This window comes from Rhinolophus sinicus, linkage group LG05 (assembly GCF_036562045.2).
Source record: "Rhinolophus sinicus isolate RSC01 linkage group LG05, ASM3656204v1, whole genome shotgun sequence".
Lineage (NCBI taxonomy): Eukaryota > Metazoa > Chordata > Mammalia > Chiroptera > Rhinolophidae > Rhinolophus > Rhinolophus sinicus.
In genome coordinates this window covers 176,213,034-176,231,416 of record NC_133755.1, presented here as the reverse complement: position 1 = coordinate 176,231,416, position 18,383 = coordinate 176,213,034, and the positions used below count along the sequence as shown (strand labels likewise).

The window sequence follows — 18,383 nt, the reverse complement described above, 5'->3', positions numbered from 1 at the left end:
AGCCACCGGGCCGGCCCCTTTACTCCCACTTTTGTTCTCCTATGTATAATGTCTTTTTTTTTGTTTGGCTTCTTTTAAGATTTTTGTGTTTAGTGTTCAGCAGTTTGACAATGAAGCAAGTACCTGGGTGTCTTTTTAAATATAAATCCTGCTCAGGGTCCACTGAGCTGACTGAATCTGTAGGTCGATGATTTTGATCAAATTTGGAAACTTCCTAGTCAGTAAGTATATCTTCAAATGTTTTTTCTGTCCCTTTCTCTCTTCTCTCCTTCTGGGACGTGTTATGTTTATTAGATCGCTGATTCTGTTCCACAAGTCATTGAAACTCTGTTCACTTCTTTCCAAAATTTTTCTCTGTGCTTTACTTTGGATAGTTTCTATCTTCATTTTCACTGAAGAAGTAGATAATTGATAAAAATCAGTATTTTATTTTTTAAAAATCACTTTTCCTTTAACTGAAACCTGACTCTACCCCAAGCCCTCAGTCCTCTTGGGTGATTTCAGTCCCTTCTGGACAGTCTCCTAAACCACGTGGCCTCTCAGCTCCTGACCTTCTCCCCCCACTGCTTTCCTTCCGCGCTCCTCACCACGTGCCATACCTCGGAGCTAGTCATTTGCTGAAACCACTTCACCTGAAAAATCAGTAATTCACCTCTCTGAGAACATGCCGCTCTCGGTCAAGCTGGTTTTTGCATCTACTCCCCAATGACTGGTTTCCTCTGCCGGAATCTGCCATCCACTGACCCTTTATTTTCTCCCCTCAGTCCTCTTTATTCTTTACTGCCCTCCTGATTCAGCGTACGAGCATGTTCCATCATTTGAAGAACATTTTTGCCAGTGCCTAGAACTCCCTTCACTTTTATCCTTTTAACACACCCTTGGTCAAGACCCCAACACTAGATAAAACCTACGTACCTGCTGCTTCTGTGGCTGAGGATAGAAACATTGCAGACTGATAAGATCATCACATGAAAGGATTGCTCAGCCATCATGTTTCTCCAGTCAACACGCCTTAGTGTCCTAGCAATGACTACTTTAAACCCTCTGGCTACTTTAAAACCAGTGACTATTTTAAACTGTCCTCAAACCTTCCACAATTTGCTTCCTTTCCTCCCAGCAGGCGACCTTTCCTCCCATTTCAGTGAACCAATTGAAACCCTCAAAGAAATGTTCCCTCCATTGCCCACTGCCAAAAAAACGTGTCCTCTCCTTTTCTCCTCTTGATGACAGGAAAAGGGACACCTCTTATAAGACCTCCAGCTATGCATGGATACTGTCTCCCTTTACTGTTTGTGGGATTGCTGCTCTTTCCTAGTCTGTGGTCAGCTGGACCCTTTTGGTCAACACAAACTAGAGAAGATACGAAAAACCAAGACCTGGAGTCTTGCTACCATATCCCCTGAATTTCTACCCTCTCCTTCTCTTCCTCTTCTCCATCTTATAGCTAACCTTTTAGAAGAGTTATCAATACTTCCTCTGCTCAGCTCCCATTACTTCTGAATACTTTAATTTGAATTTTGCTGCCTTATCTTGTTTTTTTCCTTAGGCATCCTGTGTCTTTACCTGTATATATATATATATATATATATATATATATATATATATACACACATATATTTTTTTATGATTCTTAATAGCATTAGATCTGTAACTTCTTGCCATTCAGATTTACAAAAGTTAAAAAGATAACAGATACTATCCACTATTGGTGAAGGTGTGTGAAAACTAGCCCTCTCATACATCGCTGATGGGAGTGCATAGTGATTCCGTTTTTTTGACAGGCACTTAGTAGTGTCTGTTAAAATAAAGTATATACCATTTGACTAGTAATAATATTATGAGGAATCTCTTCTACCATGGGTGTCCTTAAAGATCTGTGTATAAAAATGTTTATTGGACTGTTATTTATAGTATGGAAAAATTGGAAGCAAGCTAAATGTCTGCCAGTAGGAACTGGATGAATGACCCGCGGTCCCTCAAACTGTGTGATGCCGGTGTGTGAGGAGAGCATGCCAAGACTCAAGTCACAGGGAAGTAGGAAGAGTGTGTGTGATTCTGTGTCAAGCGACAGTGTACATGTGTGCAGAAACAGAGGTATATGGCTGAAGTTCTAAAAAGGTTTGGAAGGGTGTCCTCCAAACTTCTAACTGTGGTTACTTCTGAGGCTATAAATAGAATGGGGAAACGTGGTAGTGATAAACTGGGACTTCCATTGTTAAATGTTATTTGTTTTTACAATTAACATATATTCAGATGTTATGAAGTTTAAAAGCACTAAATATTAAAGAAAGACACAAGTTTTCCAAGGGGCATTTGATGTTTTATAAAAGGTGAAGAAGCATCTCAGGCATTGTGAAAATACTTTTGTCACCTGAAAAATGCCATAAAAATGACTAGTGCCATGCTTTCCCTTTTTTCTTGGAATCTGGTGACTCCATTAAAAATAGAGCCATATTTTTGTACATACCAATAACATACTTGTATATCTCTATAGGTAGAATTTTAAAACATTTTATTATTATAAAGCATTCTTTAACACATTTTGAAGAGGAATTTTCTGATATTACAAATTTGAATATTGTTAAAGAATTATTGGGTTTGAAAGTTCTTTTGGATTATTAAATACTGGCTTTCTATATTGCAATGATTCTCAACACTTACCCACACAGTGAGAGGAGGACATGGACACAGCTTCCATCTATGGAGCACCTGCTGGCTTGGTAAAAGGCAGGTTTTATATGGATTACTCTATTAGAACTTCCCCCAACTCAGAGGAGCCAAGTAACTCAACTCAGGTTCCACACTAAGTAAGTGGAGGACAGAAATCTGAGACCAAGTCTCAATTTTAAATTATGTAAGTAATACATGAATAGATTCTCATTATAAATACTTCAGAGAACATAGATACAGCACAAGAGTTAAACCCACCTTTTTATAAGCCCTCTCCAATCCCAGGTCCCTCCTAAGAGGTAATGACTATTTGTGGCTTCTTTTGACATGTGTATGTGTATGCACGTTCATACTTACATACGTAAAGTAATACATTTATTTAAATAAAAACATAAAAAAAATAAATGAAATCGTACTGCACATAGTACTGCTTTGTCTCCCTTTAAAGAAGGTTTTCCTTCCTGAACCCGAGATTTTACAAGATTTTTGTCTTATCAAGCAAGCTCATTATTAAGAAAGAATTTCCTCACAAAGGCTGCTAATACGACTGCCAGTCAGCATGAAACACTAGTATTAACTCAGTGAGTTTAATAGTTCTTGCGAAAAGCAAAATATCATGATTCTTCTGTTTATGACCTCATGTCTAGTAACTGCAACTTTTGTCAGACTCTGTAAATTAAGAAAATGGCTTTGGAACCATTCTTTGAGGCCCCTAAGGGGTACTCGGCTGGGGGCATCGTGCTGTTGTGCCGTGGGACCCAGAGGACCTTAGGGAAGCATGGAAGTGGCATGATTGGGCCTTTCTGCAGACAGATGCTGAGGTTTGCCTTCCTCCCCTCATTTTCGGTCTGAAACCTCTCAACAGCCCGAGATGGGTGAGTGCCACATTTAGGAGGTCTGTTCTTGTCACCAGGCTGGGTTTCCATACTGGCAGCAGCAGTGAAGTCTCCCGACATCATGGAAGCCTCGCACGCCGCCAGGGCCCTGGCTAATCTAGACCGTGAGACTGTGCCAGAAAAGTACCAGGATGGTGTGTACGTGCTCCACCCCCAGCACCGCACAAGGTAAGAGAGCAGGACGGCTGCTCTGTGCCCGTGGGGACACAAGGCCTCGAGGGCTTAGCGTTTAGTCTATTTCTGCATAATCTAGGGAGGTGAAATACCTTACAGATAGGTCGTATACCGTATGTACTGAAACAGTTTGTCCGTAATAACCTCAGAATTGCAGACTGTCACAAAAATTCAGAGAGCTAGCTGAATTGTCAGGGTTTTTTACACCAAGGGCTTACGTTAAGTAAGGTTGTAGTCACCTTTTATAACATGTTGCACTTAAAATTTGTACACATATTTCTTTGTTTCATGGCATTTTTCACGTAGATCTCACTCAGTAACTGATTTGGATTGTAGAGGTCGGTTTGGATGGGAAGAGATAATAGGATGCTAATATATGCAGGCAACCAATTAGCCTGGGCCTGACATCAAGGGACTGGAGAAAGTTTGCGTCAGGAATAAAAGCAGGCACTGGAAGGATACGTTTTTATTAAATTTGACTCATTGCCATTGTAAGGTTACTTCTAGTCACTTTTTCTAGTTGTATCATTATTGAAACGATAAATACAGAAAGGACCGCAATGAAAAAGTCACATATTTCTTGGATTTTTGTCAGGCACTAAAATAATACCTCAGAAAATAGCAAAAACTTTTAATTTGAAAAATAGATTGCTTGGTTAATTCCAGTTTGTAAATAAAATAATGACATTTTATATGTGTTGCCTAATTGTGTGTGTACTCTAATTAGCTGCAAGTAATATACTGCAAGTAATATATTTTTTAAACATCATATCCAGAGAAACAATGTTACCTTAAAATGTCATTTGCTGTATTTTTTTTTAAATTAAAGTTTATTGGGGTGACAATTGTTAGTAAAGTTACATAGATTTCAGGTGTACAATTCTGTATTACATCATCTGTATATCACATTGTGTGTTCACCACCCAGAGTCAGTTCTCCTTCTATCACCATATATTTGCTCCTCTTTACCCTCATCTACCACTGCCCCCTGACCCGCTGGTAACCACTAAACTATTGTCTGTGTCTATGAGTTTTTGTTTCTTCATTTGTTTGTCTTATTCTTTTGTTGATTTCAGTTTTATATACCACATATCAGTGAAATCATATGGTTCTCTACTTTTCCTGACTTACATTTTGCTTAGCATTATAATCTCAAGATCCATCCATATTGTCATAAATGGTACTATTTCATCTTTTCTTCTGGCAGAATACTATTCCATCGTGTATATATACCACACAACTTCTTTATCCATTCATCCACTGAAGGACACTTTGGTTGCTTCCATGTTTTGGCCACCATAAATAAAGCTGCAATAAACACTGGAGCACATATGTCTTTATGGATCAATGGTTTCAGATTTTTTGGGTAGATACCCAGGAGAGGGATTCCTGGGTCACATGGTAATTCTATTCTTAATTTTTTGAGGGACCTCCACACTGCCTTCCATAGTGGGTGCACTAGTCTGCATTCCCAATTTGCTGTATTTCTGACAAACATTATCCTTGATAAAATTTTTGAAAATCTCTTTCATGCATGCTGACTTTGAAACCACACTAGCATATTTTTACTTAACTTTTTAAATACTTTTAGTGATTTGTGGGATATTCTCATTGGAATTCTTTGGAGGGTAATATAACAGCTGTCACTTCCTGATCACCAGAGTCACTGCAGTTGGTTTTGGTTGGGTTGCCTGGCTAAGTATGTCTCCATTTCTATAGAGAGCACACTCTGTGCCTGTCTTCACCAGAGTTCCTTAGAGGGTTCTTCAGCAAACTTGTGCTTATAAAGCTTCCATCATTGTTATTTTATGTCACGTAAACCCCACACAGAGAGTGCTATGTAGATTCTTACCAAAACAATAATGTGTTTATTCTGCCTCTTTTTAAAACTCTCTCCCCTATTAGTCAGCCCATTAAAGCAGATGTCCTTTTTATCCACGGCCTCATGGGGGCAGCGTTCAAAACGTGGCGCCAGCAGGACAGTGACCAGGTTTTAACTGAAAAGGTTTCAGAGGATGAAACTGGGTACACAACATGTTGGCCCAAGGTAAGCACACTGCCAGGTCCGGTCGGCCCCCTTGCTCACAACACACTGCAGCGTCACTGGCTGTGGGGACCCTTCCTGTGACGTGCTTAGTTTGCTCTTTCCACTGGAATTCTTTTTCCGTGCAGTTTTTCTTTCCCTTAGTGACACTGTGGTATGTTACATGAACAGCTGGACTTGTCGCCCTGTGTTGTGTAATGTAGAGTACATATAAAAAATTATAGAGTGCATATAAAAATATTCCCATAAGTAAAAAAAAATTCACTTTCATTAAAAGTACAACAAATAATATATTCATAATAGTTGACTAGTTCTGTGATTTTATTATAAAAACAGGAAGACTTTGAAGAAGTAGTTCTGCTTTGGATTTCTTTAACATTATTTCTGCCAGCGAGCCTTAACGCAGGGGTGAATTCATCGGTGAAAATTGCTGCTGCTATAACGGAACAGTTTCCAGGGCTTTGTCCCACTGCTGCTTGTTTACCTTCACAAAGGCTTATCAAGCAGAAAGAAGGGTTTGCAGTCTGGTGGCACTGAAGTACGGAGATGATGAGACCCCAGGTCCAGAGACAGAACTCGACTGTAGTTAGTGTCTCGGTTCTCAGGTCGAATCGCTAACTGCCAGACTGTACTGTCTGTCCTGAGATCATAGCGTTCCGTTAAATGCTTGCAGAAAGCCAGTTTGCCCTAGACTCCCAAAACAGGCCTTGCTTGTGGCCATGGGAGATTGAGATTGAGAATATGCTCTTGAACCCTGCATTGGTCTTGTGCTAAAAAAATTGCTACCACCTTGTGACCAGGGCCATAAAAAGATAAAATGCTGGAATTGTTTTTCTAGTCACCTTTATCCTCCATTCCAATGCGACCTTTAGTCGTCTATATTGCCAGAGTCCTTTAGTTGTGAATTTCAATTACTAGGAAATAATGGAGGCACAGGGAGTTCATATATGTTCTTTTGTACCTTGTATTTTACGCAGACGTGGTTAGCAAGAGACTGTCCCGCTCTCCGAATCATATCTGTGGAGTACGACACAAGCCTTAGTGAGTGGAGAGCAAGGTGCCCCTCGGAAAGGTAACGGGGAGCTTGGCAAGGGCCCCCTGGGGTGAAGGGGAGTTTTATCTTTTGATGCCACAGACAGAATTTTCCTTTGAAGAACTAACCTTTTTTCTCTTTTTTCTAGAAGGAGTTAGCTATAAGTAAATTACTGAAATTGTACAGGGCTTAGATAGAGTGTCACTGTTGGGCTCCTAATGAGACTCACTTTGAACTGTCCTAATAGTACAGGGCACGGATTCTCCAGCAGAATCTCCTTCCATCCTGGCTGTGACTGTGATGCTTTTGGCTTTTGTGTTCACGGTCATACTGGCTAAAGGAAAGAAAAAAAGGTGCTGAGCAATATAGGCTCGTATGTCACTTGTGCCCATTGTATGTACAGGAAGGAGCTGAGGACCCAGCCTGTAGCGAGTTCTACCTTTGTGTGATATTAGACAAGCCATTTAACTGGTCAGGAAAGCTTTTCTACACTTGAGAGAATTGGCCTGAATCAGTGGGGGGGGTCTGAATGGCCCCACTAGGTACCAGAGGAAGGGTGCTGAGGGCCAGCAGACAAGACCCCAGGGCTCCTTCCCCATTTCACCCAGAGGAGCTCTCGTAAACGTTTATTTTGAAGAAAGGATTCTACAGATAAACAGTGAAACTACCAGACCAGATAGTTTTGAAGTTCCCTTTTAGTTTTGAAAATTACTTGGTTGAATTCTGATTCTGATAGCTTTCTGGTATTTCTGAGTAACAAACCAAAATTATCAAATGCTTAATGTTTGCAGCATAAATTCAAACAACGACTCAGTAGCAGTGACAGCTGACTGGATGTCTGTGAACTCACAGGAAAGACGTAGTCTTACTGTCAGGCCACATAATGAGCAAGGACATACGTCCTACATGGTGGGAGCAGTTGGTGTGAGACCCACGTTTGATCTGTGAAAATTGCCAGATGCATATTGGAAGCTCAAACAATGCTTGTCTAGTAAATGAATGGCTTGTTCTGGGCTTAGATATTCCCAGTTACACCAGTGTGACTGTTAGAAATAGGAAACGAGCAATTGCAGAAATTGAGCAGAGAGAATTAGGGGTATTCCTGACTCAAATATAGCATTGGTCCAATGAACAAAAGTTCTTGCCTTAAAAATTGCATAGCAAAATTTGGTGGGGGCGTCAGATGTCATGCTTGCTGTTTTCCTTTTGTTCAGAAAGTCCATTGCATTCAGGAGCAACGAACTTCTTCGGAAGCTCAGAGCTGCGGGTGTTGGGGATAGGCCAGTGATTTGGGTATCACACAGCATGGGAGGTAAGTAAGTTACTGCCGCGCTCTGTTTTACTTCAAAGTGGCCCCTTTCACCCCTAAATTAATTGGTTTTTGGCTATGACTAGGAGTTTTAAATGACTGCTCTTGTTCCATACTATTTCTTTTTCCAGGAGACAACTAGTAACAAACCATATAAAAGGGGTATGAGTTTGACAACTTACTGCTTTCATGTAGTGATAATGAATAAATAGCAGAAGCAGTCAGTGCTTTATTTATACAAGCCCGACTTGTCACTGTCCCTCAGCATTCCTGGCTGGTCCCAGGGCTCCCCTTTCTTCCCTGCACCCCACACATCACAGTCCCTTAGTGCCCCAGTGCCCACAGCCTCAACCCCACACGTGTCTGCTCTGCAGCTCCTGGTCTTGTTTGCGAAGCGGCAGCTGCTTCTCCCAGCCCTCTCCCCAAGCCAGTTCTCAATATTGACCATCCACTTTGCAGAGGCCCTTTCTGCAGCCTCTGCCTCGTTCATCTGATGAAAAGCTCAGGATTGTTGAGTGAAAGGTAGATGTCACCTTTTGTGTCCTCTGAGATCCAGTGTCACCATCTGTGTGACCTTTGTGTTTCTCTACTGGCTCCTAGCCCGGTGTGGGGAGACAAAAGAGAAGGTACCTTTCTAGGTGCATTTTCCAATCATAGAAGCTTTGTTTTCCACGGTGGATAAACTTTATGGGACAGTGTTTTATGACTATTTGTACAGCCTACGGCGTGGTCATCATGGCAGCTGCACATTCACTTCCCTGGTGGACACAAGTAGCAGTGATAACCCTTCTGTGGGCCAGTGCGTCCTGTGATACAGGATCTGCCTTACAAATGGGTTTGTGGAATCGTACTTGTCTGTAGGGAAGATTCTGATCTAGACAGGAGTACGTATTCCCGAGTGTTAGTATTTTAAGGCCCATTGATTGGGCTCCAGAGAATTACTGTTTACACATTTTTTTTTAAAGAACGCATGTCTTCCTTGTGTTGCCTTTTTTTTTTAAGACTAATGGAGGGAAAGGAAATAAAATAGCTTATGTATTGTTTTTCTTTCTTCTCGGTGGGTAGGTCTCCTTGTCAAAAAGATGCTGCTGGAAGCCTCTCAAAGGCCAGAGATGAGCAGTGTTATAAACAACACGAGAGGGATCCTGTTTTACAGCGTGCCCCATCACGGGTCCCACCTGGCAGAGTACTCGGTTAGCGTTCGCTATCTGCTCTTTCCCTCTTTGGAAGTCAAAGAGCTCAGCAAGGGTAAGACTTCTGTTGTCAAGGAAACTGGGGTTGTAGTAACATTAGCTAGAAACAAAAAGACAGTTTCTGACTTAACTGCATAATCTCCTTATTTGAACATGAACTGTGTTTAGGCTATCGTGGAAATATCGCTATTTTTTAGTTTGAGCCTGTTTTTTCTTTATACCTTCCCCCTTTGTTCTTAAGCCATTATTTACTCAACTATAAGCTCAGTACCATCTGAAATATGTAACATTTTTAAAGCTGTGTGTTTTACTTGAAGTATTCTTCCAAATTGCCAATAATTTTTTCCATGAGTTTGGAAAATCATCAGCTGCATAAATGTATACAAGCTTTTAAGCTTTTCAGCGTATTAACTATAAAGCACCATATACTTGATTAATACGCGTTTCTTCTTTTCTGGAATTCCTGGTAATCAGAATTTGGAGCCTCTGGCTTGAACCGAAATACATCAGTTGTCTTTTTGCTCATATTTTCTCTTTATTCTGCTTCAGCTCCTAAACCTTTGTTGAATTTTATTTTTTTGCAGTCAAATTTAATTCTATCTTCTTTGATCCATTATCTTTTGAAATCATTCTAAAGATACTAGTTAGGGGCTTTTTAAAGTTCCTCTCTGTTTCTTCACTGCGTTCTCTTTCTTCTGTGCTTAGGTTTTCTGTTTGCTCCTCGGGTCTGTGTCTTTTTGGTTATAGGTTTCCTCTAATATCCAGTGCTTTTTGGTTGCCCTTTCATATTTGAGGCTGCGGGGCAGAAAGGGATGGGCACTGTTTTACAGACAGGCTTTGTTGTGGGGGCTGTGCTGTTCGGTGGGTGTGGGGTACCTGCCAGCACACTGGGGAGTCCCTGAGTCCCCCACACCAGACTGTCCTGGGGACTGCTTCCTGTTGGCTGATGACGTGGGAAAGCTCTCCCCTTGACACTGGCCGCTCAGGTCTGGCTTGCTTTTAGCCCTTTACTCTCATCTTAAGGGCTTAGGAAGGAGAGAAGAAAACAATCTGCTTTCTTGAATTAGGACCCTAACTTCCTCTCTAAATGTGGAAGGTGAATGCATTTTCTTAGGAATTGGGTAAACCGAACTTGTCACCATCTTGTTCCCTATAATTTTACAGATTCTCCTGCACTTAAAACACTACAGGATGACTTTGTGAAGTTTGCTAAAGACAGAAACTTCCAGGTGCTGAGCTTTGTAGAAACACTACCAACCTCCATCGGCAGCATGATCAGACTCCACGTGGTGCCTGTGGAATCAGCAGGTAACTGGGCTTTTGAAGTTTGTTGGCCATTAGATGCCTAGTTGGTGGGCCTAGCACTTAGTCATAAACGTCAGCTTTGATACTCAATTTCTCAGTTTTAGGAGACGGAATTAGAATCGTCATAAAACTACTACTCTTTCAGCCATAGATAAAGATTTCTCTGCAAAGGTATAACCTTGGTAATACCCCTCCCCTTCCTTCATTTGACTGATTAGATGGCAAAAGTTAATTGGCTAACTCTAAATTAGCCAGCAGCAGTGAACTGGGTTGCATTACGGTAAGAATCCAAAGCCCTTCTATCAGCTAGACTGAAAGGGGCATTTCATTTAAAAGACTGAGCGCTGCATTCAGAACCCTTTAAAAAAAATCAGCTAAGAGTGTGGAAGCTTTAGTAAGTAAATGGAAGCTCTATGAGAATATTCAAGCAACAAAGATTTCAGTGGAAGAAAACTAGTGTTAAAAGTACAACCTCTTTATAATCCTGAAGTGGGGGGAAGTGACCCATACCTGCTACTTTAGTGTTTTGTAATGTGTCATACACTCTTGCGGGGGATGGGGGGCAATCTTAGTTCATTTTATAGCCTCTTTTATGACTGTGCCTAGTGGGTAACCCTTACCTTTCACTCCCTGAAACTCCTCAGCTGCTTGTCAGAGCCTTTTCTGATCAGCTCTGAGGCTGGGTAGGCGCTGTCCTGGTAGCACTGGGCCATACGAAGGGCTCCTTGCAGCCAGACACAGTGTGTATCTGGGGCACCTGCCAGCTGATTCTTTGGTTTGCATAGTAGGTTTTGTCCTAACTAAACTGCAAAAGACTTAACGCTCGGTAGTGGAGCCTTAAAGCACTGCCGTCGGGTGAGGGGTTCCTGTTTAGCAGATGAAGAACCAGAAGGTCAGGGAAAAGCTGCTGGGCGTTTACAAAAAGGACTTTGGAAGCTTAAAGCAAAAGCAAAGCTAATATTGTGGACCAGCTTCTCGTAGTGACATCACCTTCGCATAATTCTGTCTACACCTTGTGTGTCCCCAGGAGGCTTGTCTGCTCCCTAACTACCATCTGCCTTCCTCACGGAACTAACCTCTTGTCACTTCCATCTGGCTGGGCTTTGTTAGGCTCACCAAAGCTGGAGACACTGAATCCCCAGCTCCCCCGAGTGGGTGACCGTGGCGGATTGGGTACAGATCAGATCCTGTGTGAGATGTTCCATTCTCTCAGGACAAGGGAGCGCATTATCAAGTTGGTGATAAAAACTCTAGAAGAAGTGTGGGATAACTTAGGCATAACTTGCAAGTGTGTCAAGGTTTTGGAGATGGTCATGCGTAGGCTCTGTTCACTATTACATTAGGAAGCAGGCCAGGACACATACGGAGAGTTTATGCGAGTGGAAATTCTACCTGCTCAGACTCCATTCTGGTGCGATCTGTCACACTTCCCATTTATGGCTTGCGAGTCCCTTATCATAAGCAAACAACATTTAGAACAACCATTTGGCCTCTTTCAGGGTTTGGGGGAGAGGGGGAGCGTACATTTTTAGACTTAATTGACATTTTTGTTTTCTTCAGATTTAGGCATTGGAGATCTAATTCCTGTGGATGTTAACCATTTGAACATTTGTAAGCCAAAGAAAAAGGACGCCTTTTTGTATCAACGTACCTTACAGTTCATCCGTGAAACTTTAGCCAAAGACCTTGGAAACTGACAGTTGTCTTCCATTTTTCATATGTGAACACAGTGCAAGAAACTTGGTGTTCTCTTTTTCTAAGCAATCACGCAAATGTAGTCACTGTGGCACCAGCATGATCTGGAGGATGTTGCGGGCAACAATATTCTGTAAAGCACAAACAGAAGTGATGATCAAAAAGTAATGGACTAGACTGGATTCTTTTGATTTAAAAGAAATTCCATGTGTGCCACCATGTTGTCCATGGTGACACAGGGCAAGCTGCTATGGCTGGAGAATGCCTTTTGTCATCTGGAACTATCTGTGGCTTATGCTAGAGGAGCACTGGTGGCTTCTGAAAGGATAGCCATCATCCTCATACCATACAGATGCCACTTGGAGGGTACCTATGAGAGAATGAACTAGAACATAAAACATTCTGGTTTTGTTCTGGGTTTCCATGTGCTGTATATTTTTAAAAACATGTCAGCATAAACTTTTGTCTACATGTTAACTTTGTTAGACCTATTTGTCATCCATGGGTCCGTTCCTTGTAAATTTTTATTTTCATATTGCTGAGAACAAATATTTCTCTTTTTTTAAAAAAATTCTAGCTTATAGTAATTCCAGACTTTAGCTACCTATACTTGTAATTTTTCCCAGATAAAGTAGCTAATCTATTCTTGATCAGAGTGTGAAATAAAACTATTTTCTAAGCCATTATATATATTAGCAATACTTAGTATCAACATTCTCAGATTCTCTTTAGCTAAATAAAATATACCTTTCTTGCTCATTTGGAAGTGGTATGTGAGAAACAAGAAATCATGTTGAGACTTTTTTTTTAATAACAGTATTCTTGAGATGTAACTCACATACCATAAAATTCATCCTTTTAAATACACAGATCATTGATTGTTTTCGTATATTTACAGAATTGTACAACCATCACTATCTAATTTCAGAACATTTGATCCTCCCCCCAAATAACCCATAACCATTAGCAATCACTCTTTACCTCTTCCTGCCAGCCCCTGGCAAACACTAATCCTCTTTGTGTCTTTGATTTACCTATTTTGGACATTTCATATAAACTAAATCATACAGTATGTGCCCTTCTGTGTCAGGCTTCTTGTCTCTTAGCACAGTGTTTTCAAGGTTCATCCATGATGGAGCAGTATCAGCACTTCATTCCTTTTTATGGCCAAATAAATTTCCATTGTATGGACGTGCCACATTTACTGATGCTTTCATCAGTTGATGGACATTTAGGGTCTTTCCAGTTTTTTGGCTGTTACGCTGCTATGAATATCCATGTGCATTTGTTTGTGGATGTATGGTTTTCCATTCTCTTTGGGTATATATTGGGAGTGGAATTGCTGAGTCATACTAAGTTCATGTTTACTATTTCAAAGATGATGGACATTTATAGAATGGGAAAGTCAAAGCTAATACTGGAGTATAGCATCTGAAGGTAAACTGGGGTCATGAGTAAACCCTGTCAACATCTAATTGTTTAATTATGCAACAACCTAACAAGGTGACTTAACCACGTTTTATTATGTAGATACAGCGAATGTGATGGTTAGCTAACAGTAAGTTAGTTAAAAACAAAAATCGCTAGCTAATGGGATGACATTGGGAGAAGGGGTTAATATGTTTGCTTCATTTTCGTTTTCTGTTTTCCATGAGCCATGGCAGATAAACCATGGTTGAAACTATTTATGAGTAATGGAATGAAATCCCACTCCTTAAAATCTCAATATAGCTGTGCTTTTAAAATACAGTCAAAGAGAGAGCCAATGTATTACTAAATTACTGTAGTTTTCCAGGCGCGTCATTTAACATTTTTTTTTATTCTGTCTGTGAAATGGGTATTGTGTACACAGGTTCAGTTCATCCGTTCTGTGAGATTTAAGTCAATGTTTTGAAAATAATAATTGCCTGAAGAATACAAAGTATGAAAACATGTACTTGAAATAGTTTTAAACTGAGACCATCAATAAAATAGTTTTCTTAGTTCAATCAGTTTTGTTTAAATACTATTTCTGGGGGAAAAAATTCAAATGAAGCTTCATATTACCTTTCCCCTCAGGTGAAAAGTCGCTTTAAATGATCTTATTTAGGAGTAGAGGTGTCGCAGAGCAAACTACTGGAAGCAGATACAAAGCTGGGATGAGAAAGGAAAAGTCAGTGACCCTCACTCACAACCCTTTCACTTCTCATCACATCCCCCCAAACCTGCTAGGTCACATTGTTAACCCTCAATCTCGTGGGCGCTGGGTCCCCTTTCCCCCAGTGTTTAAATTGTCACCCCAGAGTCAGACTACAACACAGACGGTCACGATACCTTCCTGACAGGCTCTCAGCCGTTCACCCCAGGTCCGCGACAGCAGCGTGTGGAGGGGGCGCAGGCCTTGCTCAGTGACAGTACCCACAGCGACTGGGCACCAGCACTGACTTCCTGTTGAGAAAAACAGTCCCGTGACACAGGGGGGATTGCTTTTCAACTTGCTTCATAATTTACAATGCCCCTCAAATTCTAGTTCTTGAAATTTAAATTTCAGGCATACCTCCTGAGTTTTCATCTGTTTGTAATATACATTTTATGATTTGATTGACATTTGGTATAAAAATTATATTCATGAAAAAATTTTAAACATGTTCAATAAATGTCACTTTAAAGTACTTCCTACAACTGATTGTGCCCTTATTGGATGTTGAACATGCCCGAAAGCTGCTCAGAATTTGTTAGAAATGTGCTTTATAAAAAGTGGCATTTTATTATAAATCGCCTTAATAAAGCAGAAGTCATAAAGTCAGTTTAATGATCTAAGAAATTTCCAAATTTAGAACAAGCCATTCTTGTAAAAATTCCAGTTCTGAATCTGCTTTCAGGTTGGCCTTGGAGTTTAGAAGCAGTGTCGTGTAATTCCGCACCAGGTCCCAGAGTTTGGAAACACTAAGTTTACTAGAACCTTTTGATTTTGAGTTTAATCCAAACTTCATCTCAGGATTGTTAAGACTAATTTATAATGAAAGCCAAATTGCACTGATTCCTGGGAGTATTAGTGCCTGGATGTGAACACATTCACCAAGCATAAAAGGTTTTTGTCATGCATACGTCTATAATTTAGATTTCAGAATATTTTTAATATCTGGGATTATTAGATTAAAACATTTTAAAGAGTCCTGGTCCAAGATGGTGACATAGGAGGCTCCCGAACTCACCTGTTCCCATGGATACCGAATGTACAGCTACACAGGGAGCAATTTTCTTCTGAAAGAAATGCAGAAACTAGCTGAGCAACTCCTACTCATTGAGTGAATGAGTAAACGCCCACATTGAAACGGGCAGGAAAAGCTGAGGTACACTTGTGCCATAAACCCACCCCCAGCACAATGAGACAATTGGAAGGGAACACACAACTTTCAGCATCTCCCTGAGGAATGAAGGGTTTGGACCCAACATCTAGGACTCCACCTTTTAAGACTTCCATCTGAAGGACGGGCCCCCAAATTCTGAAACCCAATGGCATGTGTCCACGAGACCCACAACTATAGCTAAGAAAGAAGCAGTTCTTAATTTATTTGCAAGGACTTACCATGGCTGTCCCCCCAGGGTTCAGTGCAGAGGCAGCAGAGAAATGCCCCCACCTTCTAGACCGTTCTTCCCTGCAGACTGGTGAGGCCAGTGGGTGCCATCTCCACGTTCTCCCTCTGGCCCACTCCAGTCGCTGGTGTGTCTCTGGAAGGAGCCTGTGCACATCTGCTCGGGCTTTTGTGACTGCTGCCCAGGAAGCACACTCCTTGATCACCTGGCTCTAGTGGCCAGTGGGGCTTGTGTTTGTGGGTCCCACAGGACAGTAGCAAATAAACCGTTCTCAACCTATCCACCCAGGGCTTATTGCAGAGGGAGCAGGCAGAAACCCCCATTTCCCAGTCTTTCCCTGAAAGAGGTCTATTTGCATACTTTAAAAGCTGCTGCCTGAGGTTCCAGCTTCCAATAAGCCTGCATCTAGGTACTGACTGAGCTCCTCTCCTTTGGAACTAACAGATCTTTGCAGATCCTCAGCTATTCAAGAACAAAGCAGGTGGCTGCACCATCGCGCAGATTTGAGAGACAACCAGGAGCACAGTGGGCTGAATGACAAGGTTCTTCTACACAAAACCACCCACTCAAGCTTGGGAGAAGTGGCTGTTTTATCTAATGCACAGAAACCAACACAGAGAGTCTTGGAAAATGAGAAAGAGTCGAATGTTTTCCAAAGTATAGGATAAAACTCCAGAAACAGACCTTAATGAAATGGAGATAAATGATTGATAAAGAGTTCAAAATAATAAAAATGCTCACCAAGGTCAGGGGAATAATGCATAAACAAAGTGAGAATTTCTGCAAAGACATAGAAAATATACTAAAGTACCAAACAGAAATCACAGAGCTGAAGAATACAGTAACTAAACTAAAAAACTCAATGGGGGGTGTTGATGGCAGACTAATTCATGTGGAGGAAAGGATCAAAGTGATATCCAGCCAATCAGAGGAGCAAAAACAAGACTGAAAAAGAGTCAAGACAGCATAAGGGACTTATGGATTACTGTCAAGCCAACCAATATTTGTATTATAGGGGTCCCAGAAGAAAAAGAGGGAGAAAGGGGCAGAAAGTTTATTCAAAGTAATGATGGCTGAAATCTTCCCTAACTAGGAAGCCCAGAGAATTCCAGATAAGATGAATCTGAACAGATCCAAATGAAGACGTATTCTAATTAAATCGTCAAAAATTAAAGACAAGGAGAGAAATCTTAAAAGCAGCAAGAGAAAAACAGCTTAAGTATGTTGGACAATTAAGTTCACAAACTCATCCTAGAAAAAGCACTACACACCTCATTGCTGAATATCACTACGGTCACCTTCAAAGTACTCCCCTTGGGAAGCTATGAACCAATGCCAGCGTCTAGTCCACCCTTCAAAGCAATTTTGGAACTCTTTTTCTGGAATGGCCATCAGAGCTGCCATATTACCCTTGATGTCCTGAATGCCATCAACATGTCTTCCTTTTAATATTTCCTTTATCTTCAGGTAAAGAAAGGAGTCATTGGGGGCAGATCAGGTGAGTAGGGAGGGTGTTCCAGTACAGTTATTTGTTTACTGGCTAAAAACTCCCTCACAGACAGTGCCGTGTGAGCTGGTGCATTGTGATGCAAGAGCCATGAACTGGCGAAAAGTTCAGGTCATCTAACTTTTTCACGCAGCCTTTTCAGCACTTCCAAATAGTACACATGGTTAACATCCAGTTGGTACAAATTCATAATGAACAATACCTCTGATATCAAAAAAGGTTAGCAACATCGTTTTGACTCTTGATCTGGACGGACGGAACGTTTTTGGTCATGGAGAACTGGCTGACTTCCATTGTGCACTTTGACGCTTTGTTTCAGGGTTGTATCGGTACACCCACGTTTCATCACCAGTGATCACACGGCCCAAAACATCATCTTGCCTCTCCAAACAGTCTTGGCAAACTCCGACTCCTTTGCTTTCGTTCATCGGTGAGCTCCTTCGAGACCATTTTTGCACACACCTTGCTCATGCCAAGATTTTCAGTTAAGATTTTCCTGTTTCCCTATCAATGTTTACTTGGTCTGCAATGCTTCTCACAGTCAGCCGATGATTTTGACGCACAATTCAACGAATTTTTGCAATGTTTTTGTCAGTTCTGCTCGTTACTAGCTGCCCTGACTTCTCTTCATCAGTGATGAGTTCTCTCCCCTCAGACAAACATTTAATCCATTTGTACACTGCCGGTTTCTTCATGGCATTATCCCCATACTTGGACATATCCCTGATTTCACTTTCACTCTTGCCATGTTTAACAAGAAATTTAATGTTTGTTTGTTGCTCTAATTCAAGCTCAGATATTCTCTCAGTGACACACAAAAACACACAATAATGAACGCCACTCAGCAAGACACTGCCACACTTCAACATGAACAGCTGTGAGACACTGATAGACCAAAGATGAAACCTTACCGAGCTGTGTGTACAGTGCTGCCAATGTAAGAGCATGGTGGCAAGTTCGTGAACTTAATTGTCAGACCAC

The 18,383-nt window shown here is 41.1% G+C and overlaps 1 protein-coding gene across 6 annotated transcripts in view; it reads left to right on the top strand.

The window, feature by feature from the left end:
- The window catches only part of SERAC1 (serine active site containing 1), a 61,400-nt gene extending 47,093 nt beyond the window's left edge, over window positions 1-14,307 (top strand). For all 6 annotated transcript variants that reach the window (XM_074333756.1, XM_019749382.2, XM_074333755.1 and 3 more), the window contains 7 exons: window positions 3,584-3,734; window positions 5,646-5,787; window positions 6,762-6,856; window positions 8,032-8,129; window positions 9,192-9,374; window positions 10,484-10,627; window positions 12,185-14,307. In XM_074333756.1, coding sequence (XP_074189857.1) covers window positions 3,584-3,734; window positions 5,646-5,787; window positions 6,762-6,856; window positions 8,032-8,129; window positions 9,192-9,374; window positions 10,484-10,627; window positions 12,185-12,321 — 950 coding nt within the window. In that variant the 3' untranslated portion in view covers window positions 12,322-14,307. The remainder of the gene's footprint in view (window positions 1-3,583; window positions 3,735-5,645; window positions 5,788-6,761; window positions 6,857-8,031; window positions 8,130-9,191; window positions 9,375-10,483; window positions 10,628-12,184) is intronic.
- The last annotated feature ends 4,076 nt before the right edge of the window (window positions 14,308-18,383 follow it).